Below are 27,561 nucleotides of genomic sequence, written 5' to 3' on the forward strand. Positions count from 1 at the left end.
TATATTTGTTGTCTGTATATTCTCATTGATGAAATGTCTCTTTATATCTTTTGCCCATTTTCTTTCTTTTTTTTTTTCCCTTGGCAATCCTGTATTTATTACTACTCCCAAATTCCAACAATCATCTCATTAAGCTTATCTGTAAAACACTGATATATGAAGAGGGGTGTGAGGGTGTGGGTGGGAAGGAAGGCTATCCACTTCTTCATGTCTGCAGAGAAAGATCTTTTTGGATGACAATCCCATGTGCAGATCTGAGCATAAGCACGTGACTGTTATTCTTAGCAACAAGTAAAAAAAAAAAGAGGAAGAACTCATTTAAAAAATATTTATTTATTCATTTTTAGAGAGACAGCGAGAGCGAAAGCAAGAGAGAGAAAGAGAGAGAGAACGTACACCCAAGTGGTGGAAGGGGCAGATGGGGAGGGAAAGCATCTCAAACAGACTCCCCGCTGAGCTGGGAGCCCTTCCTGCTGATGACATAGGAGCCACCCAAGTCCATGCTTGAAGTGGACTTACTGAGTGGTGGCACTGGATCCCACAACCCTGAGATCGTGACCTGAGCCAAAACCAAGAGTCGAGGCTTAACTGACTATGCCCCCCCAGGCTTTCAGAGAGAGATGCCACTGCCACAGTCACACAAGGTCTCAGACAATAGTCTCAGACAATGGTGCCAGGGTGTGTGAGCCATAGTTGGCCAACATGTGTCACCCTGAGGCCACTGCTGTTTCTCAAGGGGAATCTCCTCAATGTGCCTGGAAAGCAGATCATTTGTAACACAGAAGTACACGGACTGGGGCAATACTCGCACAGAATAAATTCTACAGGTTCTTGGGCAGGTCGGTTGGTTCTACAAATCTCTTTTGTGATAAATTGTGGAATTATGGTTGTGCAAAGGTAATCCCATAAATGGACACTGGGGACATTTTTACAACCTGCGAAATTCCTAGACCAAACAATAAAGAGCCACCCATACCAAACTTAGACTCCGACTTAAGATGCTCCACGCAAGGGCTTCTGAATGAGACAAAGCAGGAAAGACTATCTGAACAGATTTTTGCGCTTCTCTCCAGCCAGCAGATTAGTGGGCTCCATCCCCTCTCCAGCTACCTTCTGCTGTGCCACGTCCTGCTCAGATTTTTCCTGGAGAATCTTTTTCTTCTTCTGTATTTTCTTTAACCTATAGAAGTTTCGCTCTCTCACATTGAACTCTGTGATGATACAAGCAAGGGCACATCCAATCCGGGGAATGATGACATGTTCAGTGGCATTTACACTCCCATTAACAGCTTCATCTCCAGTCACAAAAGGAGTCTGCAGCAAAGCTACTCCCACTGCTGTGACATTATTCCTCTTTAATTCAGAGGCATTGTCCCCACCTCTGGCTAAGCCAGTCAGTTTGTCACTGTCACTTCCTTGACGGTGATGTTCAAATACTGGCAAAGGATCACCTGCAGCATCCTCCTTGCTGGAAGCTTCACTTAACATTGTGGATAACTGTGGTGCCCAAGTCCCCTCCAACTGTGAACGTGACCTTGGCAAGTAAGAGCAGCTTCTCTCTTCACATTTTCATCTCTGTTATCTCCTTAAGGGCCTGGTGAAACCAGGGAGTTAAGGCATCACATTGTTTCTTTGGGAGGTTTTGAACTGTCTTGCTCCCTTTAATTGAGCCTTGGTGATGGACTGTGCCACTACGAGGGAGCTGTCTCACATGGATCTTTGCCCACATCCTGAAGGTGACTATTTGGCTTGGGTCCCCTGCAATAGTCCCTACCACAGCGCCTTCCTCTGGGGGCAGGATGCTTGTCCTGCCTATTCTCTGCGGTGTGTTTGTGTGTGTGTGTATTGCCTGTTCAGTTTTGATAAATACTCATGTTTGGTTAAGTTTGAAACAGGCTTCGGTTGCTTGCAAACTCATGAGTTGCCTACTTTGGAATTCAACCACAGTAATAGCTAATATTTATTGAGCACATACTTTGCACCAGGCACTGTTCTAAGTGACTTACAGGTTGGAGTCCTCATTGATAGATGTTGTTGTTATAAACATCATATGTTGTTGTTCTAAGTGTTAACCACGGTTACAATTTAGTTGACGAATCTAATAAATAAACAGCTTCGTCAGTCCAGCACTGCCGAAATTTGAATTGCCTAAGTTTTGTGTTTTGGTTGGGTGAAAAAAAGATCTAAGCCATTGACATCACGAGAGTGCACGAAGCATAAGAGCCTCATTGCTCACATTTTTAAAATGTTTTAAAAATTATATAGTACATGTTTCTGTTTTAAGTAAATAGCTGGAAGTGTTCACTTCAATAAATTTTATAAAAGAAAGCTCCCTAACGTTAGTCTCTCCCTAAAATAAAGACAGAAAATAAAAGCTCATTTACAATATACAGTTTTCAAAAATCGCGTTGCTATGAGTGTAGCAGGCTACACATGCAGTGATCAGATATTCTGAACTCTTGTGCAAGATGAAGACTGTATTTCCTGAAGTTTGGGAAATGACTAGAGCTTTGTTGAGGGTCCCCAAGGTGACTGTGCAGCTGGCCCTTATAATAGAACTACCTCTGTGACAGGTGGGGCTCTTCTGGGGCCTGGGCACTGTCCTCTGGGTCCCAGGGGCCATACGTGTGATTTATCGGTGAGTCAAGTCGTTGAACAGGGACCACCCTTGCATGCCTGGCTTCTGGATAATCCATCCTCTACGATGCTACTCCTTTCTACACTTCAACATCAATAGGAAGAAGCAGAGCCCCCGTTCCCACACCTTAGTCATGCTTCCACCCTTGGAAGAACTAAGTGAATGGAGTTCCGCAGTGTAGCCCAGCAGCACGTGGGTCCAGCGAATGGCCTCATGCGATCCTCCGAGTGTCATTGCCACAGTGTCCTCTGAGCTGTGGAAAATGGCAATCAGCAGAGCAACCTCCTCAATAGATCTGCTCCTTCCAGGCCCCACATCCCTTGGACAAATGTCCAGCTGCTGCATTTCAATGGACCGATCATAGGCAGCTGGCTCCCCCACAGCCGGTGCAGCAGGCCCGGGCTTGGCCTCTGCTCACCCACCTTCCTCTGTGGAGCTCACGGCAGCTTTGGACTTTGAGGAGTAAGCAACACACCACCCACCTCCTTCCCCTCCATCTGTTCCCTGATGGTGACCCGACCCTCTTGACCTGCTGGCTTTGACCTTGTGAGAGGACTTCTCTCCTCACTCTTTATCCTTTGGACTCCATGCTGGGCACTGGGACTGTATTTCTTTCTCTGTTCCATCATTGGATTGCCTTATGCCATCTTGGGGAAGTTCTGAGACTCTCCCATATGGTAAGGCTGGGAGGGTGGAGCCCCCTCTTCCCAATATTAAGTCCCAACAATTCAAATCTAGGCCACACTGATTTATGGGAGTCTGTGTGCAAGTTACCTTGACTTTCTGACTCTGTTTCTTGTATAAATGGGGTGGCGAATCCCTTTCTCACAGGGATTTAGTGAGGTTTACTGATCACACACCCACGCCCACCCACACAAACACATATATCTAGTCCACCACAGCGTAGTACTCAAATAGTAGATAAATAACTCTAGAAATAAGACAGTTTCCTGCATTTCCCTTTACCCCCACCTTGGTCTCTGCCCTCAGGTTGTGATGTCCTGTCCTCATGCTGCTGGTCCCAGCCCCCTCTCCTATTAGTCAGTAAAGGGGACTCAGACAGAGTGCTCCCCTCCCCTCGTAGCAGAGAATCTCTCATTGGTTGCCATCACCATGGCAACTCACTGTCTCCTCCCCCCCACCCCCCCTTTCCAGAGCAGCAGATTGTGGAGTTCCAGACTTCTCAGCTCTGGGAGGGAGGAGGAAAAAGATGGGGGAGGGGAGCTCTAGAGGCAACCTTGACTGCAAAGGCAGCCACATGGTTCGGGTTTGCTTGGATTCCTGATACCAGCCTGGGCATGCATGTGGCCTCTATTATCTCTGCACATTCAGGCAACCATTTAGATAGCCATAGGCACTCCTGATTCCCTTTGAAATGGGCCAGCGTGGGACCTGAGGGTCTGGGTTCATGGCACGTGGCATGCATGATAAGCATGTTGTTCCTACAGAAGAAGGGTTTTCTTCTCACTCCTTTGCAGCGCTGCTGAGGTTACACTGCAGGACCAGTGGGAACGAGCTCTGTGAACTCCAAAGGCTGTCAGGGGTCATTCGTTATTCTGGTCATCCACCCCTGCCTCCCACCCTGTGTGGTTGGCCAGAGTGGGGCAGCCTCATGGGTGCTTTCCTATTCGGATGAGAAGTGGGGGTTTGGAGGTGTAAGTCCACATGGGGCCCCTGGAGAACAGCATAGGGCATTGGGCAGTGAGATACCAACCACTGGGTCCCAGCTGTGAGGTCCCTACCAGGGCCTGAGAACCTACTTCCTTCCTCCCCAACGCGCCTGCAGAGGGGGTACACAGCATGGCTTCTACATGCACAAATTGTGATGTGCAGGGATGCCTGGATGGCTCAGTTGTTGAGTGCCTGCCTTCGGCTCAGGGTGTGGTTCCTGGGTCCCGGGATGGAGCCCCACATCCGGCTCCCCACAGGGAGCTTGCTTCTCCCTCTGCCTATGTCTCTTCCTCTCTTTGTGTTTCATGAATAAATAAATAAAATCTTAAAAAAAAAAAAAAACCTGGGATGTGCAAATGCTCTTTGGTGCACTTGGATTCAAAAACGATTTAAAAGCATGGGCTGAATGAAGGCAACTTTTGCCTGTTCTCGATCAGCAGCAGGGAGGGTGCTGGTCAGTGAATTGACTGTTGGAACATCAACTCCATAAAAACGGGCGAGGGGAGGACATCCTGACACCTGCTACAATGGATGAGCCTTGAGGACATGATGCTAAGTGAAATAAGCCAGAAACAAAAGGACAAATACTGTATGATCCCAGTTACATGAGGTAATACATGAGGTAATGAATATGCTAGGATAAGCAAATTCATTGGGATAGAAAATAGATTAGAGGTCACCAGGAGCCATGTGGGAGGGAGAGAGGGGAGTTAGTGTTTAACGGGGACAGAGTTTCAATGTGGGAAGATGAAAGGGTTGTGGAGATGGATGGCCCCGAGGGCTGCACAGCATCATCGTGGATGTGCTTAATGCCATCGAAGGTCATACAGAGAGATGGTTAAAGTGCTAAGTTTTCTGTTATGTGTATGTTACCATAATAAAAGAAATCCAACCCCCCCAAATGTGAGGTGAGGTGGGGTGGTGGAGCACTGCCATGGGAATGAGGAGACGGAGAACATGCTCAGTGCTCAGTGAGGCTTTGATGGGTGAGGCATTCTAGAGAAGGGGGTCTTAATTGACAGGCTGCCTGGCCCTGCCACTTCTGGCTGACCGACAGGCCAAGAAGGTGACATCAGGGGCTCCCTGCCTCTATTTCCTGAGGGAGCTAGGGAAGCCAACAGGGATGACCCATCCCCTCCCCTCAGGGTCCCAGGTGTTTTAGGAGTCACCAGGGTAGTGGTGTTCCTCAGCTTGGGTCATGGCCTTCTTCCCTCTGGAAGGCCCAGGGTGTGGTGGAGTGCCCCCCCCCCCAGGACCCAGCGCTGGTCCAGTGGCCACAGAAGAGGCGTGGCCAACATCACAGCCAGGTGGAGGGACACCGTGCTCTCCTGGGACCTGCACGCCACGCCCTCACAAGCTCCAAGGCCTGGGGTGTCTGCAGCCCCTTCTTGCCTTCTGAGTCACTGCTCAAACCCACCAGCCCTTCTGACAGAGCTGGAAACAGGCACCAAGCCCTCCAGAGGCTATTTTTAGGGTTCATCTGTTCTTTCTGATCTCTCCTCTGGATTCCATATTTTCCCACCCCCAGATCTGAAAGAGCTCAAGATTCTGGAAATCCTTCCCCCCCCCCACCCCCACCCCCCATCCCCGCGCCTCTCAAGGTGCTCTCCCTGGCTGGACAGCTGAGCTGGCAAGCTGCGCCTTCACCCCCACCTTCCTGCACCACTCCCGCCTTCTTTCTGGATCCCCACCCTCACCCTCTGGCCCCCAGCTCGGCAGGCAGCATGGAAAGCAGGCTGATTGTCTGACATCATCTCCCACTCCCCGGCCTGCGAAGAGTTACTCACTCAGGCAATCCCTGCTCCGCCGGAGGAGACTGTCCAATTGCCAAGCAACCCACTGTCGGCCAATCACGGGCCTCGGAGGTGATGTCATGGAGAGCGAGCGGCCGTGCTGATGGGGAGAGAAGCCCGGGGTACCACTAATTGAGGGAGTGAGGAAGGGAGCAGCACGCTCAAACGGGACTGCAGGTAAGTGGCGATGGAATGCAAATGATCTGAGGCTTTTCGGGCAAAAGGAAAAATATATATATATTAGCAGCGACAGAGAGGAGAAGCAAGGGGTCTGGCACCATTTGCGTCGCCTTTTGGTTTCACTCAATCAATCAAACTTTGCCAAATTCTGGGGGGAAATGGGGGTGATGTGAAAAGAATGGGGCTACCCCAAAGGGCAGGGGGGTGCGCTGCGGGCAGTCCTATTCCAGATCTCTGGGAGAGAGAGGGCGGGCAGGAATTGCCAGGGTTTCTTTCGGGGTCGGATGTCCATGCTGAGTTCTTTCTGCATAAAAATGTTCTGTTACTCAGGGAGAATGGTTTTGTGCAGAGTCTGGCTCCCCCCCCCCGCGCCCCCCCAACTGCCGCTGCCCCCCAGACCAATTTCAAGCTAGCAGCTGCTCTGGGTTTTACATTCCCTTTCTCAGCCACAGTTTTTCTTGGCTCGCTTCCCCATGGGTATCATCCTTTTCTTTTTCCTCTGTCTGCACTGGGTTACTTTGGGCCCCCGGTTCTAAGGATACAATGAGATCACCACCTTCCCCTCGCCCCGCCCCACCCTGAGGTCAACCTGTTCCTACCTGGGCAGGGCTGGCAGGCTGGCGGGGCTTCGAACTGCGGGGGACCCACCACTGCCACGCCCTGGTCCCCGCTGGTGGCCCCTCCGTGCTCAGCCCACCGCTCTCCCCAGGAGTTTAGGCATTGCCCTCTTCTCATCCAGGGGACCAGGGATTTACTGTCCAGTGGCCAGCTCCGTCCCCACGTGGCGATGCTGTCTTTGTCTCATTCCTCCCAGGAAGACACAGTCAGGTGTGGAGGAGTCCTATTGTCCTGAAAAAAAGGCAGGTCCCCTGAACCCTTTGGGGGGCTCAGGAATGTTGAGGCAGCCCAGGTCCGGACAGCCTGGGCAGGGGTACCCCTGTATCTCAAGACCGAGAGACACCCAGGGAAGGGATGGCCAGCGGTGGTCCGCTGGAGTCCTGCAGGGTGGTTGGTAGGTTGAGAGGGAACGTGGGAGAATCTGTCTCTACTGAGGCTGAGCCCCCCTCCAGGGGGAGGAAACCTCTCCCACAGGCAGAGTCAGGGTGCCAGGGGGAATGAGATCATCCATCAGATGAGGAGATAATGATAGTGCTGGAGTGAGAGGTGAGGAGGCACAGGGGCAAGGTCTGTTTTGCAGCTCCACCGAACAAAGCTAGAGCCTCCAGAGACCCTACCCTGTCCTCTGGGGCCAGCCAGCACCCTCTCCTCAGCCACCCTAAGATGCTACCTTGCTAATAGGAACTGTGCTATTCACCTTCCTTGAAACCCACTTAACCACCAGCACCAAAGCACCTGTCAGCAGGTCCCAGCCCTTTTCGGACCCCCAGCTCCTCTCAGGCCACCCCTGGAACAGGTTTGGAGTAGACAAGGATCTTTAATTGCTAGATGGATCCACCACAGAACATTGTAGGGAGTGAGCTCCCCATCACTGAAGGCGTGCAAGCAGAAGTTGGATGACCACCAAGCAGGGTGGCTATACAGATTTCTGCATTGTTTTGGAGACTGGGTCTAGATTAGTGTTTTTCAAGCTGCAGATTGAGATCCACTAGTGGATTGTGAAATCAAATTCATGGGTAGTTAATTGCTATTTTGTTTTCAAATAAAATGGGATAGAGTAGGAAAAAGTCAAAACACATCTTATTTAGTAGAGTGTTTCCTATACTTTTTTTTAGTTATGTATTTTCAGTTATGTAAATATTTATAAATATAAATTGTTTATATTTTTAAACATATTTTAGAAATGTTATTATATTTATAAATAAATACACATATATTTATATATTTGTATTTTGGTTACATGTGCATTTATGTGTGTGTATGTAGGTGGATCAGTGACTAGATGCGTGTGAGTGTGCCAGTATTATGACATGTACATACTGGATCATGATATAAAAGGCAGTTCTTTACTGTCAGTCCCAGTAAGAAAAAAACATTGGCTGAGTGACCCTTATGACCTTTTCTACGACTGTAAGCCTATGGATGACTCTTACTAGACTATGAACTTCTTTTTAAAAATTTAAAATTTTTAATTGTGGTAAAATACACATAACACCAAATTTACCATTTTAGCCATTTTAAAGTGTACAGTTCGGTGGTATTAACTACATTCACACTGATGTGCAACCATCACCACCATCCATCTTCATGACTTTTTTTTATCTCTCCAAACTGAAACTCTCCCTGTTGAACACTAACTCTATTCCTCTCTCCCCCTAGCCCCTGGCAACTCCCATTCTACTTTCTGTGTCTATGAATTTGACTGCTCTACATACCTTATATAAATAGAATCATGTAGCATTTGTCTTTTTATGACTGGCTTCTTTCACTTAGCATCATATCCTCAAGATTTACCCATATCATTGCGAAAATTCCTGCAAGGAGATATGTCTTGTTCGAACAGGTCCCTATGACCATGTTCCATATATAAATGTCCATAGTCCACTTGCTGTGTTAAATGGAAAACTGTGTCTCTTTAGGGAGATACTGCGTTCTAAAGCACCTACCAAAAATTGAGAAGCCTGGTCTAATATTGTCCTTCCTGAGCAGAGGCTTTGATGGAAATTCTATTGGCTGGTGTGGTGGTAGGCGTGTCTTGCATTTTTTTGCTTAATATTTAGATTTCATTTTGGCTCAATAAAAGAAATCCCAGGGCCGAACAAGGTTGGCTGCCTTGCCTCTCCCTACTAGGCCATTTAAGCCACATTTGCCCTCTGGGATGTGAGTATGCTGACTGATAAGATTTAAAGTGGAGCAATAAAGATTGATAAACTGAGATCCAGAGAGTGAGGTGTGACAGGAAAGAAGGCAGGTAAGAGAGGAGGAAAGAGAGGACAGAGTGTTTCAATTAAACCAACCATATAGAAAGAAGGGGGAAATGCTTAATTTTACTGAACTCTTAAAAGCCTTTCTCCAGATGCCTTACATATCTTTTTAAAAAAATATTTATTTATTTATTTATGTACACAGAGAGAGAGAAAGAGAGAGAGCATAAGCAGGGGGAGCATTAGGCAGAGGCAGAGGGAGAAGCTGACTCCCACTGAGCAGGGAACCTGTTGTGGGGCTCGATCCCAGGACCCTGGACTCATGATCTGAGTGGAAGGCAGATGCTTAACCACTGAACCACTCAGGTGTCCCCCATTTGATAACTTTATATTATTTCTCAATTACCCAGAAACTATCATTTGGAGACACAGAATTCCAGTGATTTTGAAATCATAGACAGGTAGAAATGAGACATTTATTTGGGGAGTGAGGTAGAAATTTGGGGGGAAATTATAAAATATTCAGAATGTAATTTTTATAAATGCTCTGTAGAGAACCAAACTCTACACTGCCCTCCTTTTTTTTTTTTTTTTTGGCTTGGCCAATAAACATTATTCATGTATAATTTAATTTGCTAATTAAGTTAGAATTTGCTATATTTAGAGATGTGATAGTCTGGAAAAAGGTTGCTTTTTCTGTTTTTCTTTGAGGAACAGTATGGACAAAAAAAAAAAAAAAATCTCTCCTGATATTTTAAAAAGCGTTTCCAGGTCTTTACATCTTTAGTTCCACTAGGAAGATAGGAAAATACACAGATAGAGGTACACGACTCCTGCTTCCCCGTACACATCTATGCTTCCCGTCCCCTGCAATCACTGGTCTTTTCTACTAAAACTGATTGTCGCTGTGTGTCCATTCCCTTACAGTCCTGTCAGAGGTAGATGGTAGGAGGTAAGAGGACAGATCAGATTGGAAGTGATGGGCCTCATTTATGGAAGGGTGTAAGCAACTCAGGAGTTCAGAGAACAAACCCGGGAATGTGAATCTAGAGAAAGGAGCGGAGTGCAGACTGTAGGGTGAAAGAGTTCCAGTGGATCATTTGGATGTCAGTGCCCAGAAATGAGAGCCAGGTAGAAGGCAAGGTTGAAACAGACAACGAGGGAATAGGAGGATAGATTCTGTTAGCTGCCTGCACTAACATAACTTACTTGACTATTATTGATCCTGGGATGGCTTTGTCTGTCTTCTGCATCTGTCACCAAACAAATATGTAAGGATCCCATGAATCCTTCTTAAAAAATATATTACCCCAAGAAGTCTAGCTGACCAAAAGTTTTTGTCAAACTAAAGAACTCAGGGACAAAAGATATATGGTATTGATAGTGGTTACAAAGAAAGAAAATACTAGAATTTAGTATCTTTGTCTAATTATTTTTTGGTAATTAGACAAATTATTATTATTATATTTTAAGATTTTATTTTTTCATGAGAGACACAGAGAGAGAGAGGCAAAGACACAGGCGGAGGGAGAAGCAGGCTCCATGCAGGGAGCCTGATGCTGGACTCGATCCGGGGACTCCAGGATCATGCCCTGGGCTGAAGGCAGGAGCTAAATCACTGAGCCACCCAGGGATCCCTAATTAGACAAATTAGAGTAATTTTTTTGTTGGGGGGCAGGGGTAGAGGGAGAGGGAGAGGAAGAATCTTCAGTAGCCTCCATGCCCAGTGCAGAGCCCAACACCAGTCTTGATCTCACAACCCTGAGATGACCTGAGTTGAAATCAAGAGTCAGATGCTTAACGGATTGAGCCACCCAGGCACCCCGAGTCTTTGTCTAATTATGATGATCAACATATTTTAAAGCTGAATGCAAATGTCAAATATCATAAAGCTAAGGAATATGTCTATTACATTTATCATTGTATTACTTCCTAGCAACTTGAGTAGTATGTATAGTAGATTCTCAATAAATATTTGTTGAATGAATAATTGAAGAACGAAATCAATAATAATAATCCAGAACTGAAAACGTAGATCACTATGACAAAATCAGAAGGTTTGTAGTGCAAGGAAATAAAATTATGCACAAAGCTCTCATCTTTCACAAAGAAAACCATTAGGTGTTGTTTTCTTCTTAATGTAATAAGACATAAATATAAATGATTTTAACTTGAAGATTAAAAATAAGATGTAAAACTTGCAAAGCACTGGGGAAGAATGAAAGAATAAAGAAAACAAGAATAATATTGTGAAAGATGAGAATCTCCCTTGATCATAGTTAAATGTGGGTTGGAAACCTGGCTTTGCTCCTCCTACTTAAACTTAGGAAAGGCTCTGACTCTTTTGGGCCCTTTGTCTCTTCATCTGAAAAGGGTAGGAAATGGAGATGCCAGAGATCATCACAGCTCCTCCCACCTATGGGCAGAGAGCTTGACCCCGGCAATGTCTACAAATCTATTGCTTGTCTCATGGTTGGAGGTAGGTGTGGGGTGAGCAAGGCTTTGTGCGCACTTCATACACATGAAGGCAATCATCCATTCAACTTATATTTACACTTGGCCTTGGACATGTAAGATGGAACTTTGAAGATGTTAGCTCAAGTCCCATCTTTATCATTTTCTGCTTGTATGACTTTGAGCAAATCAAGTCACTTACCTGAATTGATCATCAGGAGAATGGGTATAATAGTACCTATTTTATAGGATTTGGAGAGAATGTAATGATAAAATATATATATTTCCAATTTACAACTAGGTAGAAATAATAGACATTAGGAAGAAAAAAAAATAGAAGGAAATGCCAACTGCAAAAAGTAACAAGATGACAGGGATTTCCTTTCTTTTCTCTGTCACATAGGTGTTCCAAAATAGAATATCAATATGTCTGTAATGAAAACATTACATATAAAGGGTGTATGTGCACATACATGCACTTGAAAGCGCCTGGTAAACTATAAAGCACTCCAAAATATTGCTATTGGTGTGATTAGGACTCAGATTACAAGAGTTTGTTCTACATGCTGATGCTTCCAAGTACTCTGAGTCCAGGATCTCTCAACGTACTGGGTCACAATGTCTTGCACTCCATCCAGTGACCCTGAATGGAAGTCTGTGCCCTGGAATTTTGCTTCTAATATGTCAATTCTTTTGTACATATTGAATGGAAAACCAAAGCATGCCAGAAAGTGCCATCACTGTAGATTATTTGGGACTGCCATTTTTCTAGACTTGACTTAATTTTCCTTTTTTGACTGGCCTCCCAATGTAGCTGTTACAACTAGGAGGTGCTCCTTAGACCTAGGCCTCCAGAGCTCTGTGCTTGCCAACAGGTGACTCTTCTTTATTTCCTAGAAACACAACAGGAGCTGCATTTCTTAGCCCATTAGATACCTGGAAGTTGCTTCTGACCACGGTTCCCACCATCTCTTCTTGAAGCGTTTAGAAGCAACCTAAGTGGGGTGGTGATCAGACAAATGCCAGTTCCACAAAGTCAGCTAATCACACACTCTTGTGCTTTGCCCCTTTGCCCTCTGTGGGTCTCACTGGTCCAGGTTTGGCCTGTGCTCTAATATCTACTCCTTCTCCCTTTATAACATGGTCCATCTTACTGCTGGAGAATTGCCAGAGACCCATAGGGCATCTGCAAAACTTTCAGAGGCTCCAAATTCTCACCCTGGGGACCTATTTCACATTTTCATCACCAAAAACCCCTGCGGTTATTTTAGAACCCAGCTGAGGGCTTGGCACAGAATTATATATTCAATAAATATTTTGGAAAGGATGAACCACCTTCATGAAAAAATAATTTATCTCTTTTTTTTTAACCCAAATAAGATGTATGGCTTTCAGTCAATGTCTTCATTTTAATTTAATCTAATTTTATTTAAATATTTTATTTAAATTTTATTTGCAAAAATAAATAAATAAATAAATAAAAAATAAATTCTCTTTGCCAGCATATAGTATAACACCCAGTCCTCATCCCGTCATGTGCCCTCCTTAATACCCATCACCCAGTTACCCCATCCCCCCACCAACCTCCCCTTCTGCAAACCTTTGTTTGTTTCCCAGAATTAGGAGTCTCTCATAGCTTGATCTTCCTTTCTAATTTTTCACCACTCAGTTTCCCCCCTTCCCTTATGGTCCCTTTCACTATTTCTTATATTTCACATATGAGTGAACCCATATGATGGTTGTCTTTCTCCGACTGACTTATTTCACTCAGCATAACACCCTCCAGTTCCATCCATGTCAAAGTAAATGGTAGGTGTTCATCCTGAGTCAAAGTCTTCTGATCAGCACAAAATAATCAGGGTTACTGTGCAGAGATATGATTTCAACAACATTTAAGTAGCTTGTACAGCTTATTTCAGGCACATACATAACTTCAACAGGACTAACAATTGGTACAAATGTAAAGAGCCACTTCTCTGTACTGCCCGTGATTAGAAGTCTTGGATCAGAACTCACTGTGTCCATGCCCTGATTCTACGCCAGAGTCTCTCTATCATCTCTGGACATCCTTGCCAGGGACCACTCTATTCAAATCACTTGGATCTGCATTAGCTTCTTATCCTTCAGAAATAGTCCACATGAGATTTGACACATCCTGAAAGCCTTATCTGGGCATTCCTTGCAGTGACAAATAAAACATGAGCTCACCTGGGTAGTGTGGGCAGTCAGATGTGCCCTAGTAAAGGAGATCAGGTGTGCACCTAGTAAAGGATCATGTGGCATCAACGAGCTTGGTGCTCTTCTCTATGGGTTCCTGGTCATCAATTGCATTACAGAAAGCCTAAGAACATGGGTCACAACTTCTTGTCATGTAAAAAGTCCGTCTACACCCCCATCTTTTCATTGCTGCTCAGGTGGCCCCATGTGGGTTTTCCCCTGTGTTCTAGTGTGTGGGAGGAGGGAAGGGATCAGTATGAAGGGTAAGGGTAAGGGTACTGGTACTGGAATTCAAAGGTTTGGACCTTGGTCCCATCTCAGCCATCAACTCAGTGTGACTTCAGGATCTCTGGGTCCCCGGGGAGGAGCATAATGGCACTTTGGAAGGGGCAGTTGTTGGTTGTGTAGGATGGTTATGTGCAGTTCACAGTGTTTAGTTTACCCAGCCACTGCCCACTAAAGGCCTGGTACTCCCTTAGTCTAGTGACCATCAAAGAGTCCCATGTATATTCCTGGGAGTGAGGCTGCCCTAGTTGAGAACCTCTGGCTAGTGATCACCAGTTCACGTCACTCCACTGCCGACATTCTGATGTTCTAGGAAAAACTGGGGGCTCTGATCTCTTCACTTTAGAATCTTTCCTCCCACTGTGCCACACGAGATCTCCCCTTTAGTCAAAAGCCTTAATTTCTAGACCTCTATCACCCAGTCCTACCACCAGTCAAAACATAATCATTCTGCATCTTATCTCTTTATGGCCTGGGTCTCTTCCTGGTTGGACTATAGCTAATTAATTATTTCTACTAATTATGTTAATTGTTCAATCCATCAACAAAAATGTGTGATCACTTGTTTTTCTATACATAGACTGTTAGATGCTGGAACCGGAGTAAATGTATAGGTCAGTTTGCAAACAGGATAACAGTACTTGGTGGGATGCAAAGAGTCCAGAGTGTTACTTGTTTTAGGCGGGTCCTCATTGCTTTGTGCCTAGTCCTGGCTTCCAAACTTCCTCTCCTAATCTTTTTCCCATGCTGATGCTGCCAGAAGAATCTTTTGCCTGAGCAGCAGCTAACGATGGAGATTGACTTTAGAATGAATATCTCAGCTCTGCACTTGCTACCTGTAGATTTTGTGTCATTAACCTCACTTTACTGAGCTTCAAGTTCCTCTTTACAAATAACCTCGAAGAACAAATTGAGATAAGGCTTGAATTTTCTGGTACCAAGCAGGTGTTCAAGATGTGGTAGTTTTCCTTTTGCTATTATCATTAGAATCACAATTTCCGCTCTCCCTCTTAGTCAAAAGATGGCAGTGCCTTCCTACTGAATAGAATATAAAGTACGAATGCTTTCCCTAGTCTAGAGATTCCTTATCTTCCTATTGGTATCCTACTAGTTGGTCCTAGTGAGTCCTGCATGCAGCCCAGTGGGCCCTCTCTCTTCCCCCAATTAATCCAGTCTACACACCAGAATGTGAATTGCAAAATAAGCCCAGCACACTCTGGCCTTTGTCATCTGAATCTTGAGTCCTCTCACCACCTGATATGCTGGATTGATAACTGCCTGGGCTGCCCAGGGAGGCCCTGCCTCTTGACCAGCAGTCTGCCACCCATTAAAAGTGCTTAGGAGTGAGCACTAGACAAGAGTCAGGAGGCCACTGTTGTTGGCTCTGGTTCTGTGGCTATTGGCTGAATGAGTGTAAGTCATCTACTTTGAGTTGGCGACTGCTTTGATCTTTGTTATGGCTGGATATAGTCCTGGTCTTCCCAGGTGCAACCTGGGACTGGCCTCTGCCATAACAGAAACCATGCAAAGAGTTTCTGGGAGGGCCAGAGGTTGCCTCAGCACAGAGTTTTGACTCATGGTGCTCTGATATGTGATGTTTTAGATACAATTCCTCCTGGTGGGCCTGACTCATGTCTACTCTGGCCTCTATTATTTCTTAATTTTCATTTTGCCTCCCTTAATTCCTGGCATTTTATCCTCTGTGACTTTGAGCAAAAACATCCCTTAACTCTCTTCTCTGGTAGTCACAGGACAGGCCTGGTTGCCCCACTGCATTGTAGGTATTTTGCTGTGGCCTGACAACATAACCCAAGGTAACCCAAGACACCAAGTCATTTAATGGATTTCACAGTGTTGTGAGAAGCTTGTAGGGACAAGGCCTACAGACTGAGGCTGGTTTGTGGGCCTTTGGGTTGATTGGACATGCCCAGGAGAATGGCCTGAGCTATTGGTGCTCTCAGATGGGAGAACAGATGGCCTCAGAGCCATTCTGAAGGGTCTCTAGGCCATGGATTAGCATAACTAAATCTTCCAAGCGGTGTGCATCCAATCTGTGTCTAACCCACCAGACAACCTGTAGTCCTCATGTAGCTAGGCTGGATGCTGGGAAGGCAGGAATGACTGGCTCCAGTCAACTCTGGTCCTCCATGTTAATGAGGAACAAAGTCAGAGCCCCTGCTGTGGCTGCCACCACCCAATGGCTTAGGACCCCTCTTCACTGCTTGGCCTTCTAGAAGAATCTATGACATCCCTCCTGTCCCCTTCCATTCTTTCTTAGAATGCCCCATGGGTAGAAACATCTTTTGGGTCTTGAATGCAATAGAAATGATGTGACTATGGCTGAGGGTTTATAAGGGCTCTGTGTACCCATAAGTACAAACATACAGATTATCTTAAGGAACAAATCAATTGTATATAAAACATTAGTAGCTGAGATAAGGTGGAAGAATCATGAGATTAAACCTTGGCTCAATCACTTATGCATGTATTAGTTTCCTGCAGCTGCTGTAACAAATGACCACTCACTTAGTGACTCAAAACAATACAAATTAATTCTCTCACAGTTCTGGTGTTCACAAATCCAAGATCAAGGTATCAGTAGGGTTCACACTCTCCCAAAGACTGGGGGAGGAAACATTCATACCTCTTCCAGCTGCCAGCGGCTCCAGGTGCTCCTCGGCTTGTGTCTACATGAATCCAATCTCTGCTTCCCTCGTCAAATGGCCTCTGCTCACTGTGTGTTCCTTTTAAGGAGTCTTGTCATTATATTTAATCCACCCAGATAATACAGAATGATCTGACCCTGAGGGCCTAAACTTAATTAAATCTGCAGAAACTCTTTCCAAATAAAGTCACATATCCAAGTCATAGGAGTTAGGATGAGGACATATCTTAGTGGGGGACACCATTCTACCCACTAACCTGAGTGGCCCTGGAAATGTCACTTACCCTCTCTGATATTCAATCTCAATTTCCACATCTATAAAATGGAGACAACAATCCTTACATTGTAAGGCTATTAAGAAAATTAAAATAAAAGCATTTGTCACATAGTAGATAATCTATAAATACACATTTTTGATTATGTGAACTCTGGCCCTGTGAAAAGAGAGTTCTCAGTTACAAATCCCTTGGCTATGCATACCACTGCTCATCTTTGGAGTGTCTCCTGCTCCCTGCCCTGGTCTTCCTTCTCGGCCTCTCTGACCTATGTTTTCTACCTGGTTCCTCACCATCCTACAACTCCTAGCACAATATCTTCCACAGAAGTGAGAAAGTGCCTATTGATGTGTTTAGTTAAACCATATCTTCCGGCCAGACTGACATGCCCTGAGTCCCCAGGACCTTGGACTGCAGCTAGCATCCAGTCCCTCCCCTAGCCACAAGGGAAGAGCTTAAAAGTCAGAGCCAACTCTACTACTAAGCAGCTGTATGACTTTAGCTAAGAGTCTTAACCTCTCTGAGCCCCAGATCCTTCATCTGAAAGTGAAGCTGATGATGCCTGTCTTGTCAACTCAGCCTCACGGGAAGATTAACTGGGATAATGTCAGTGACAGGAGTTGTAATCTGTGCTCCATGAGCAGAGGGCCTTAATTATCATTCCCAGCTCGGGCTGAGGGGCACAGTCCCTCATTCTAGGTACCTACTCCTATAGAAGATTCCTCTTCTTTCTCAAGAGTGTCCTTTTCTGCCTCACTTCCCTTACTTGGACCCTCTTTTACCTAGGTGAAATCTGATGCTCTTCCCTCTCCTGGCAAGGGCTCACTCACCCTGCCAGTTACCCTATCAATCAGCCTGGTTATGAGCTGAGTGTGGAATGGAGCCTCGTGACCAGGGACATCCAGACCCTGTCCAAGGACCCACTGGTACTGTCAGGATCAGCCTGACTCTAAGGAAAGAAGCCCATTGTGCTGCATAGTGAAGAGGGTGGTGCCTGGCAGGGGCTTCTGGCTCCAAAGAACATGAAGGCTCTGCAGGGAACATAGCAGTGTAAGACCAGTTGACCTGGCTTCAAATCCCTGCTTTTTTAACTCTCTAACCTCATGACCCCCGAGTAAGCCACATAAACCCTCTGAGCCTCTGTTCTCTTATCTGCAAATGGAGATTATAGACTTAATTGCAGGGCTGGTGAGGACTAGAGACAGTGACTCTGAAGCAGGTGTGTGGAGGCTGGTGGCTACTCTGACGGAAAAGATACAGGAAAGAAAACTCACATTTATTAAATACCTCCTTTTTTTGCTAGATGCTGTACATATGCTTTTCTCATTTAATTTGTGTAACTTGGTGCAGAATTAAGATGGAGAAAGCAAATTGGACATGTGAGTGACAGCTTACTAGTGAGATCAAGTCTGTGTTTGACTCCACATTGGTCCGGTCCTAAAGCTGAGCCTCCTGCTCCCATTGGTTCCCCTGCCCATCCCCAGCCAGTACAGACCCCAGTCGCCAGAAGGAAAACACCTTATTAAGGATGGAAAGGGGCTCTACATCAGTTTCAGAGTCTTTTGCTTTGTGAGATGCAGGCAGTGAAGCTGTTGGCTCACGCCACCCTCTGCTGGCACAGTGACCACTGAGGGTGGCTGTATTCGTCAGCATTCTCTAGAAAAATAGAACCAACGGGATGCATATAGAAAGAGATTTATTATGATGGATTGGCTCATGCAGTTACGGAGGCTGAGAAATCCCACAATCGGTCACCAGCAAGCTGGAGACTCAGGAAAGCTGGTGGCATAATTCCAGCCCAAGTTTGAAGGCCAGAGAGCCAGAGCTCTCATGTTTTAAGGCAAGAGAAGATGGATGTCCATCTCAAACAGATAGAGTGGATTCATCCTTTCTCCATCTTTTGTTCTATTAAGGCCTTCAACAGATTGGGTGAGGCCCACCCACATTGGTGAGGGATATCTTTTCTCAGCTTATCCACTCAAATGCTAACCTATCCCCGAGGCACCATTATAGGCACATCCAGAAATAATGTTCACCAGTTTTGTGGGCATTAGCCTAGTCAAGTTGACACAAAAATTAACCACCACAGTGGCCAAGGCTCGTGGTCCCCACGATGACAACTTGAGTGAGGCTACTCCTCACTCCATTGGCTAGCAGCCTTAAGTGGAGCCCTGTCATCTACTGTTTCGTCTTTCCCTCCTCTTTCATACTCTCTGGTCCAGCATCGACCATAGACACAGAGCTTTTTCACCACCCCCACCCTTGCTTGTGCTGCTCCTTTAGCACAGTGACCTCCCTGCTTAATTCCAACTCATCATTTAAGACTCAGTTCAGGTGCTGCTAACACCAGAAGCCCCTTCCATGGCTCCCCAGGGCCTTGTGTTGAGTATGAAGCCCCATCTCTGTGCTCCTACAATAATCCTGCATGCTGATTTCCATCTCTGCACCGACCACATTATGATGATATTATTCTATAATAATGTTTGTCTCTCTCATAGTCCAGGGTTATCTTAAATGGGGTCAAGGAGTGCTTAAGACAGAGGTTCTTGGTGGGTAGTGAGTGAGGGGCCATCTGAATGTAATATTTTGACATCCTCTGCCCAGTTCCCTCTGATCCCATAATAGAACAGGCTGGACAGGGAGATGGGGTGGGAATAAGGAGAAATTCAGGACACAGTTATTTTTGAAAATTTCCCAAGTGATTCTGAGTTAGGATCCTAACCTTTGCTTTGCACCAGCCACTTTGCTGCACAGAGAGAAAACTAAACACCTCTTGACATATACAGTTTTGGGAAATCCATGTCTGATGCTCAGGGGGGCTTGAGACTAGAAAGCCAATTATGAAACTATCATTAGTGCACGGAGAGGCACCTGGGTGGCTCAGTCAGTTGGACATCTGCCTTTGGCTTGGGTCAAGATCTTAGAGCCCTGCACTGGGCTGCTTGCTCAGTAAGGAATCTGCTTATCCCTCTCCCTCTGCTCCTCCCTTTGCTCTTCCCCTGCTCATTCTCTCTCTCTCTCTCTCTCTCTCTTTCTCTCTCTCAAATAAATAAAATATTAAAAAAATTATCTCATGGAAACTGAACTTGATTGTGGTGATGTTGAGGAGGGGGTCTGTGTTTAGAAAAGGGAGAGTGGGTGTGTAGAGTTCCTGGAGGTGGGAGCAGACCGGTAACCTCCTGGGATTCACTCTCTAGTTCTTTAAAGAGCTTCCTTATGTGAATAGCCTATCAGTGGTAAAATATTTTCTTTTTCAGATTTGTGACAGCATCCTGAGCTGGGGATAGACCTACTCTGTGACTTTCAACCAGATTCAGCCTTCACATTCCAGAAAACATGACCCTCGCTGGTACGTACATAAACTCTTTATATGATGAGGCACCACAGCGTAGGGTATTATATGTGTACTTACATAGGCACCGAGAAGGGTAAAAGACTGACAGGGAGTACACCCAAGGGTTAAAAGAAGTTATCACTTGATAGTGGGCGGGATCACCATTGAGCGTTTCTTCCTTTTACTCATCTGTGTGTGTTTTTAAAAAGGTTTTACAATGCACATGTATTATTTTACACTTAATTATGTTTTCAATTTGTAAAAGGAAATGAGGAGGAGACTGCCTAAGCAGTGCGCTGGGTTTAGCTGAGAACAGAGAGAGTCTGAGCATAGTGGAGCTTAAAACAAGGCGCAGTGGCCCCAGGGTGGTGGGGGTACAGGCAGGAGCACATGCCAGGGCCAGGGAAGGTGGGGGCCAGACTTCACCATATCAGCTCTAACCTGTGATGTCATGGCTTTCAATCCTTCTCTGACACAAAGAGGCTAGATGGTGTGTGTGTGGGGGGTCCTCCTCTAGCCCTCATGGACACCAGCACTTCTCCCTTTGACCACTGTGCTGGGAATGTCAGAGAAGACTCACTCCTGACCTTGCCACTCAGTGAGGGCCAAGACTGGAGCGATGGTGGTGAGCTTCTTTACCTTTCAGAGAAACACTGCTGAGTAATTTGAATAAAATGGAGTGTGGATTTCCTGCATCTTGGAGCAAAGTAAATGAAATATCCTGGCAAGTGTGAAGAAATAGAGAACTAGGTCCAGGGTGCCAGGCTGGGGCAAAACCATTACTTCTTGTGGTCTTTACCTGAAGGCATTTTGTATTCGGTACTAAAAAGTACCTAAGTCAGGGAAACAATGTGCTGAGGAGGAGGGGGTCATGCAGGTGCTCTGGAAGGCTCAGGTTCTAAATAAGGTGGACAGAAGTGGGTCTAATCACACACAGGAAACCTAAACCAACCTGCTCAGAGCAAAGGGGCTGGATCCTCAGCCAAGGGGTGGGTCTGGGTGGTTTGGGTGCCTCTGTGGAGCCTGGTCATCTCTGGCTGCCTAGGCACCCAAACTGAGATGAAGGCTGACTTCTGAGTCTAGAAGGGGTCACTGTGTTGTCCTACTGGTGTTTCTACAGCCTACAAAGAGAAGATGAAGGAGCTTCCACTGGTGTCTTTGTTCTGCTCCTGTTTTCTAGCTGATCCCCTGAATAAATCATCCTATAAATATGAAGGTAAGTGAGGGCCACTGTTGGGAAAGTAACTTGGGGAGGTTTCTTGGGCTCATATCCATGAGTATCACACTCCTGTCCAATTTCATTAAACTCTTCTCCCCATGTCACATTTTCTTTCCCATAGCCAGTAAAATCACCACAACTTTTTCCAAGGGCCTAAGTAGCTTGTGAGGGCTGATGTGGGACTGTAGCTGGGAGACTAGATAGCAGTTGAAAGTCTGCGACAGATGTTCTGCAGAGCACTCTTGATCTTAGCTTTTCTTCATTCATTTAACAAATGGATGCTTTGGAGGATGCAGAGGTGAAACAGACAGATTCTGCCCTTGGGAAACACCTAGAATAGAAGAGAAGATGCAGTGTAAGTCACTAGATTCCAAGTTGACAGGCCTCCTTTGTGAATGCTCTGAGAGGCCAGAGGTGGAGAGAAGACTTCCACCTGCAGCCACCCAATAAATGTGGCCGTGCTGACAGGGACTTGTGATGGTGTCCCAGGACAATGGCAGGGAGCACTGAATGGCCATGTTCTGCTCAGGGAGGGATGGGGAACAGGTCACCTCTTAATTCTCCAGGGATTAAAAGAAAGGGACAGGTTTGTTCTGGAAATGAAAGATGGGAGTGCTTGGGTTACCTGAGATTGTTTTTTCTGTCTAGGCTGGTGTGGGAGACAGTGTAGGAGGAAAGATCAAAGCCAGCGGAAAGACAGTGCTGACTGGAGAGAAAGAAGAGAGCAGGGTAGGAGGGAGCAGGGGAGAGGTGGCAACAGGCTGAGCCATCAGATTGGTAGTGGGACAAGGAGTGGATGGGTGGTGGGTGGTGGGCAAATGTACCACTGTTGGCCACCAATGAGGACAATTTAAACAAGAACTCCAGTATGGGAGGAGTCTTGTGGCAGAAGCAAAAGCAAAAGCATTTGCTACAGCCATTATTAGAAACCACAAATCCTGGGACCTCTATTCTTGGAGCTTGAGTGCTTGCTGTGGCTACCAACCCTTTAGCCCCATTGGAGCCCATTGACCTTAGGTGCCAGGTTCAGGACCAACCCAGAACACTGGTCATTGATTTGCCTTGGGGACCCCAGATCTCCCATATATATGTGCATGTGTGCATGCTTTTGGGGTGCCAATCTAGTCTACAGGGGGTGAGCAGCCCCTTTCCTGCTCTCTACACAGCAGACACAGTGGACCTGAACTGGTGTGTAATTTCTGACATGGAAGTCATCGAGCTGAACAAATGTACCTCGGGCCAGTCCTTTGAAGTCATCCTGAAGCCACCCTCCTTTGATGGGGTTCCTGAGTTCAATGCCTCCTTACCCAGGCGGCGAGACCCATCTCTGGAAGAGATCCAGAAGAAACTAGAAGCAGCTGAGGAACGAAGGAAGGTAAGTGCTCTCCCTTTCTTTCTTCCAACTCAGCATTACAGGAAGGAGTTGGAGAAGATAGGAGGTGGCCCTGAGTTGGGGTCAGGTCACCACCAACCTACAAATATTTAGGTAGCACCTCCCATTTACAGGGTAGATAATGAGACACCATTGAGGGAAACAAGGAAGTGAGTCTCTAGGAGAGTACAGTTTGGTTAGAGGGATAAGGCATTATATTACATATGTCCAAGAGGTAGCCTAATATGCACACTAACAAGAGGAAGACACTGACAAACACTAAAGATTCATGGAAAGACCTGGCAAATAAGGAAAGGGCTCCTTAACTGGGAGAAGGAGAAGGTCATGGTACAATATATTTCCACCCCTTTCTATACCCTCTGAGTTTCTTATTGATTCTTATGGTCCAACTCCAATGCTATCTTTATGTAAGCTTTTCATCTTTGAAGCAGAAAATAATCTTCTTCTCCCTTGAATTCTATAGCATTTCTTCTCTACTTCTTAAGGCATTTGTCACATGCTAGGCTGGGTTAGAGTTATGAATATATGTGTTACTTCTACTAGACTTTTTTCTTTCCCAAATTGCTAGGATAGTGCTTGATACATGTATAGTCACTTAATATTTGTAAATGAAGGAAAGAGGGAATGAATAAAGGCAATGAGAAAAAAAAAAACAACAACTGAGGAAATAGTGGGAGAATCTAGAAAGTGTCCTTCCCTCCTGCCAATGGGCCAGAGACCAGGTTCAGGGAGATGTGTCTTCTGGGTGTAGAGCTTTCTTCCAAGGGCCTCTTTCTCCCTTTGTGCTTCCTTAGTACCAGGAAGCTGAGCTTCTGAAGCACCTGGCAGAGAAACGAGAACACGAGCGGGAAGTGATCCAAAAAGCCATTGAGGAGAACAACAACTTCATCAAGATGGCTAAGGAAAAACTGGCTCAGAAGATGGAATCCAATAAGGAGAACCGGGAGGCCCACCTTGCTGCCATGTTGGAACGGCTGCAAGAGAAGGTAAGTGATCTTGGTGAGAGAGGAGACTCCCGGAACACTCTCTTCCTTTCATGGCAAGTATAAAGGACCTACATATTATTTCAGGTAGCAAACAATCTCAGGTAGAAAAGGGGGTATTTCCATTAGGCTGGATCCTTACAAAGTCCCAAGTGATGTTTTAGGAAGTCATAGGCAAGAAACATGAGCTGAGCTTTGGAATTCCTTGGGGGATATTACACGCAGCTACACAACTGAAATTTCTCATTGTCTTAGGGAGATTAGACCTCTTATCTTCTAGAGAAAGCCTGCCTAATGCGAGAGAGTAAGGACAAATAAGCAGTTGTACATTCCTGGCTTCATCCTTGAATGGACAGATTTGATTTAATGAAAGATGATGACTTGGGCTCTTGGATCTAAGCCAAGGGCATGATAAGCTGAGTTGACCATTGAGCAGGAAACATGATTCTCTCCAAACCTCTTGATATGGACTGAGTGAGTCACGGGTCTTTCCAATATTCTACCTTTTGTCAATAAACCAAATGGTGTCACCTACATATGAGAAACGTGAGAGACTAGGATTGGTCCCACGTGTCAGCAGAATAACAGCCCGTTCTGCTGAGAACACGTTGGCCTCATTTCCTGAGTCTCAAGGCTGCCCCAGTTTCTCCTGCAGCTCCTGGGAGAGCTCCAGCTCTGTGTTTTATTTCCAGGAGCCGCCTGCTGCGCGGTGACTCTCGGGACCCGATCGGTGGCCTCGTCCCATGGTGAGCAGCGTGGTCCCCACTCCTTCCTGCCCATCCACCCAGAGTCTCAGGCCCTTGACAAGAGCTACTAGAAAGATTGGCTTCTTCACAGGGGATCTGTGGAGAAAGATCTGTGGATAGGCCCTGCAGCTGGCTGGCATGTGGCAAGCCCTTCTGCTCTCACATTCTACCCTTCTAAGAGCAGTAAGGCCTCCACCAAGTATACAGATGGGAGGGAAGTAATCTGGGTCTCATTTCGATCTTCCCCAGTTATTGAGGGATGGCTAGGAACAAACTCTTGAAGGAAAAAAAATATCTGTGATTGCCATAAAATAGGACATGGGCTCTCAGGCCAAACCCAAAAGGAATAATTGAGGATAGAGTCACAATATGGTATTTCAAAAATGGAAAAACACTTTTACTTCTTCATATTCCTATCCTCACAGCAAATTGATAAAGTAAGCAGAACAGTGTTATCCTTATTTGATCGATGGGGAAACCATGTCAGAGAAGGTCAAATAACTTGGCCAGGGTCACAAAGCTGCTAACTAGTGCATCTGGGAATAGTTCTCTAGCTATATAAGTCCAAGGGACTCATTCAACCCTTATTTCAGGGGGACCAACCCACAATCATCCTGTTGGCCTTTTGTCAGAGAGAGGACCATTGGAGACCAAAGAAAGGGAGCCCAGAAATCTAGGGTTCTTCCCAGAGAGCTCAGCTGAATGGAGGTCGATTCCAAGGGGAAGAGATTGAGAAGGTCCCCACTCTGGAGTAATAGCTATGGAGGTGGGGTAAGACTCAAAGAAGCAAGATGTCAGAGTCAAAATCTGAGTGAGCATCACTCCTTTGGGATCATAACCCCTATCCACTCTTGGCCACTGATGAAGGCAGGAGGTGAAAAAGAGACAGGTGTGTGGCTTCTGCCCTGCCCCAAGTCAGTGCTTTCTGTGTCAGTACCTGCCTGGGTCACTGACCATCTACATTAGATTCACCTGGTATAAAGTTTAAAACTACAGACACTTGGACCCCACTGGCCTACTGACACTGTCTTTCTAGGGATGGTGCCTGAGAACCTAGCAGTTTAACAAATATCCTAGGTCATGCTGATACATAGCAAGGTTTAGAACCACTATCCTAGACACACCACGACTCACACTTTTCCCAGGGCCGTGGAAAGTTCTAGAGCATTTTCAGGGATGGATTCATAGTTTCAAGTATATCCTGGGCTCCTGGACTGCCTCTGTGGGCTTACTCCAGGCTGATTTTTGATATTTGGAAATGATGCTATCTGGATGATTGCCAGGGTCTGGCAGAGACAATATTTATTGAGCACCTGCTGCGTGCAAAGTGCTGTAGAAGGAATTAGAAAATACCAAGAAGAAAAAGGCATGCTCCCTGCCTATAGGAAAGTTACCATCCAGTAGAAGACCCAGCCAGATCACAATGAGCAATGATGTAAAGCAGACCATGACGTGCCCTAGAGGCGAACACTAAAATCACAAAATTTTAGAGGTAGAAAGAGCTTCCAGTTCATAGCCCTCTCTTTAAAAACCAGGGAGCTGAGGCCTAATTGGTGAAGTGATTGGTCAAAGTCACAGAGCTGATGGGTCTTTGAAGTCAGATCCCATCTTTTGGCTTGATGACATTGTTAGATGAAGAGGGTTCTCACACACCACTTGTGAGAGAGTCCACTTTTTGGAGTTGGGGGACATTTCCAAAAATTCTTCAATTTATACTTTAAGAGCCCTCATCTTTCACCAAGGGACTGAAAAAGTTGCACTTGAAAGCAGCGGTCATGTGGCAAGTGTGTGGGAGGGGACATTTGTAATGAGGCCTGTCCATTCCATTGTGCTCCTTGGGTGTAGCTACACTGAGCTGCTCCTTACATTAAGTCAAGCCATGCACTCAGTGCAAGCCCAGGATGGCCAGGTGAAGGAGGGAGACGCTGGTGGGCTCTGCGGTCACTGTGAGGTGGGTCCCCCCAAGGGAGGTTGGCCCCAGTCCATGAGCTCCCCCGGGGCCACACCAGCCGGCTCGCTCACCTGCCTCCTGCCAGTCTCACCTGCCACCTTCTGCCCCTTCTCAGGACATCTTTGCAGACCTTGCTCTTCACTTCCTGTGACGACAATTCTTTACTTTGGGTTCTCTTGTCCCTCGGCTTTCTTTTATTCCCAGGGAAGCCCATGTGACCTCCCCTTTTCACTCCCTTCCTTCTCAGGACAAGCACGCGGAGGAGGTGCGGAAAAACAAGGAGCTGAAAGAAGAGGCCTCTAGGTAAAGCCCAGAGGCCAAAGAAGTTTCCAGAACAGCCGGACAGCTCCAGCAGCTCCGCAGTTCCTGAGGCAGCCTCGTCGGCTGTCGGCTGCTCTCCCAGCACTGGGGTTTGGGGGGAGGGGGGTGGCCAGGGGTGTTTCCTCTGCTTTTGGTGTTTGTATATGTAAAGAATTGACCAGTGAAGCCATCCTATTTGTTTCTGGGGAACAATGATGGGGTGGGAGAGGGGAGAGAAGGAGAGAATTTAGGAAAGGAGATAGAGAAAGACTCATGGACACTGCAACCCTGCCCACCGCAGACTCAGGTCAAGTACTTGGCTTTTCTTCACAGTGAACGTCCAGGCACCGTGTTGAGGGAAGCTGCACGTGGGGCAGTAGCCACACCAAGTGAAGGGTGGAGTCCTGGGTGGGGCAGTGGCTGCAGGGTGTGGCAGGAGAGCCCAGGGAAAGGGTGGGGGGCCTGGAGGTGTTGCTTCTGCCCTGCAACAGGTGGGATGAGGTCTGAGTGTGTGTGTATTAACCATCATCTTTTGATCATCATGACCAATGAAATATTTACTCCTGGCCTCCTGTTCTTTATTTCCTGAATTTGTCCTTTGAGTGATGGACAGAATTTCCTTGAATTTGGTTTCC

The 27,561-nt window shown here is 46.2% G+C and overlaps 1 protein-coding gene and 1 pseudogene across 5 annotated transcripts; one reads left to right on the forward strand and one right to left on the reverse strand.

Moving 5' to 3' along the window:
- Positions 1–319: 319 nt before the first annotated feature.
- On the reverse strand, positions 320–3,742 carry LOC144296001 (V-type proton ATPase subunit D pseudogene; annotated as a pseudogene). Its single transcript, XR_013363139.1, has 2 exons — positions 3,611–3,742; positions 320–2,891 (listed from the first exon to the last, which is right to left on the reverse strand). The product of XR_013363139.1 is annotated as a V-type proton ATPase subunit D pseudogene (transcript).
- Positions 3,743–6,120: 2,378 nt separating this feature from the next.
- STMN4 (stathmin 4) lies at positions 6,121–27,486 on the forward strand. Of its 4 annotated transcripts, XM_077868759.1 has the most exons (8): positions 6,121–6,279; positions 20,258–20,349; positions 21,455–21,550; positions 22,202–22,282; positions 22,720–22,928; positions 23,741–23,932; positions 24,622–24,675; positions 26,874–27,486. In XM_077868759.1, the coding sequence occupies exons 2-7, from the start codon at positions 20,337–20,339 to the stop codon at positions 24,640–24,642; spliced, it is 612 nt and encodes a 203-aa protein (XP_077724885.1). In that variant the 5' UTR covers positions 6,121–6,279; positions 20,258–20,336; the 3' UTR covers positions 24,643–24,675; positions 26,874–27,486. The 4 variants fall into 4 exon arrangements, with proteins under 4 accessions (XP_077724885.1, XP_077724884.1, XP_077724887.1 ...); XM_077868758.1 differs by lacking the exon at positions 24,622–24,675 and having other exon boundaries at positions 6,122–6,279; XM_077868761.1 differs by lacking the exon at positions 22,202–22,282 and having other exon boundaries at positions 6,122–6,279.
- The last annotated feature ends 75 nt before the right edge of the window (positions 27,487–27,561 follow it).

The sequence above is a fragment of the Canis aureus genome, chromosome 24 (assembly GCF_053574225.1).
Source record: "Canis aureus isolate CA01 chromosome 24, VMU_Caureus_v.1.0, whole genome shotgun sequence".
Classification (NCBI taxonomy): domain Eukaryota; kingdom Metazoa; phylum Chordata; class Mammalia; order Carnivora; family Canidae; genus Canis; species Canis aureus.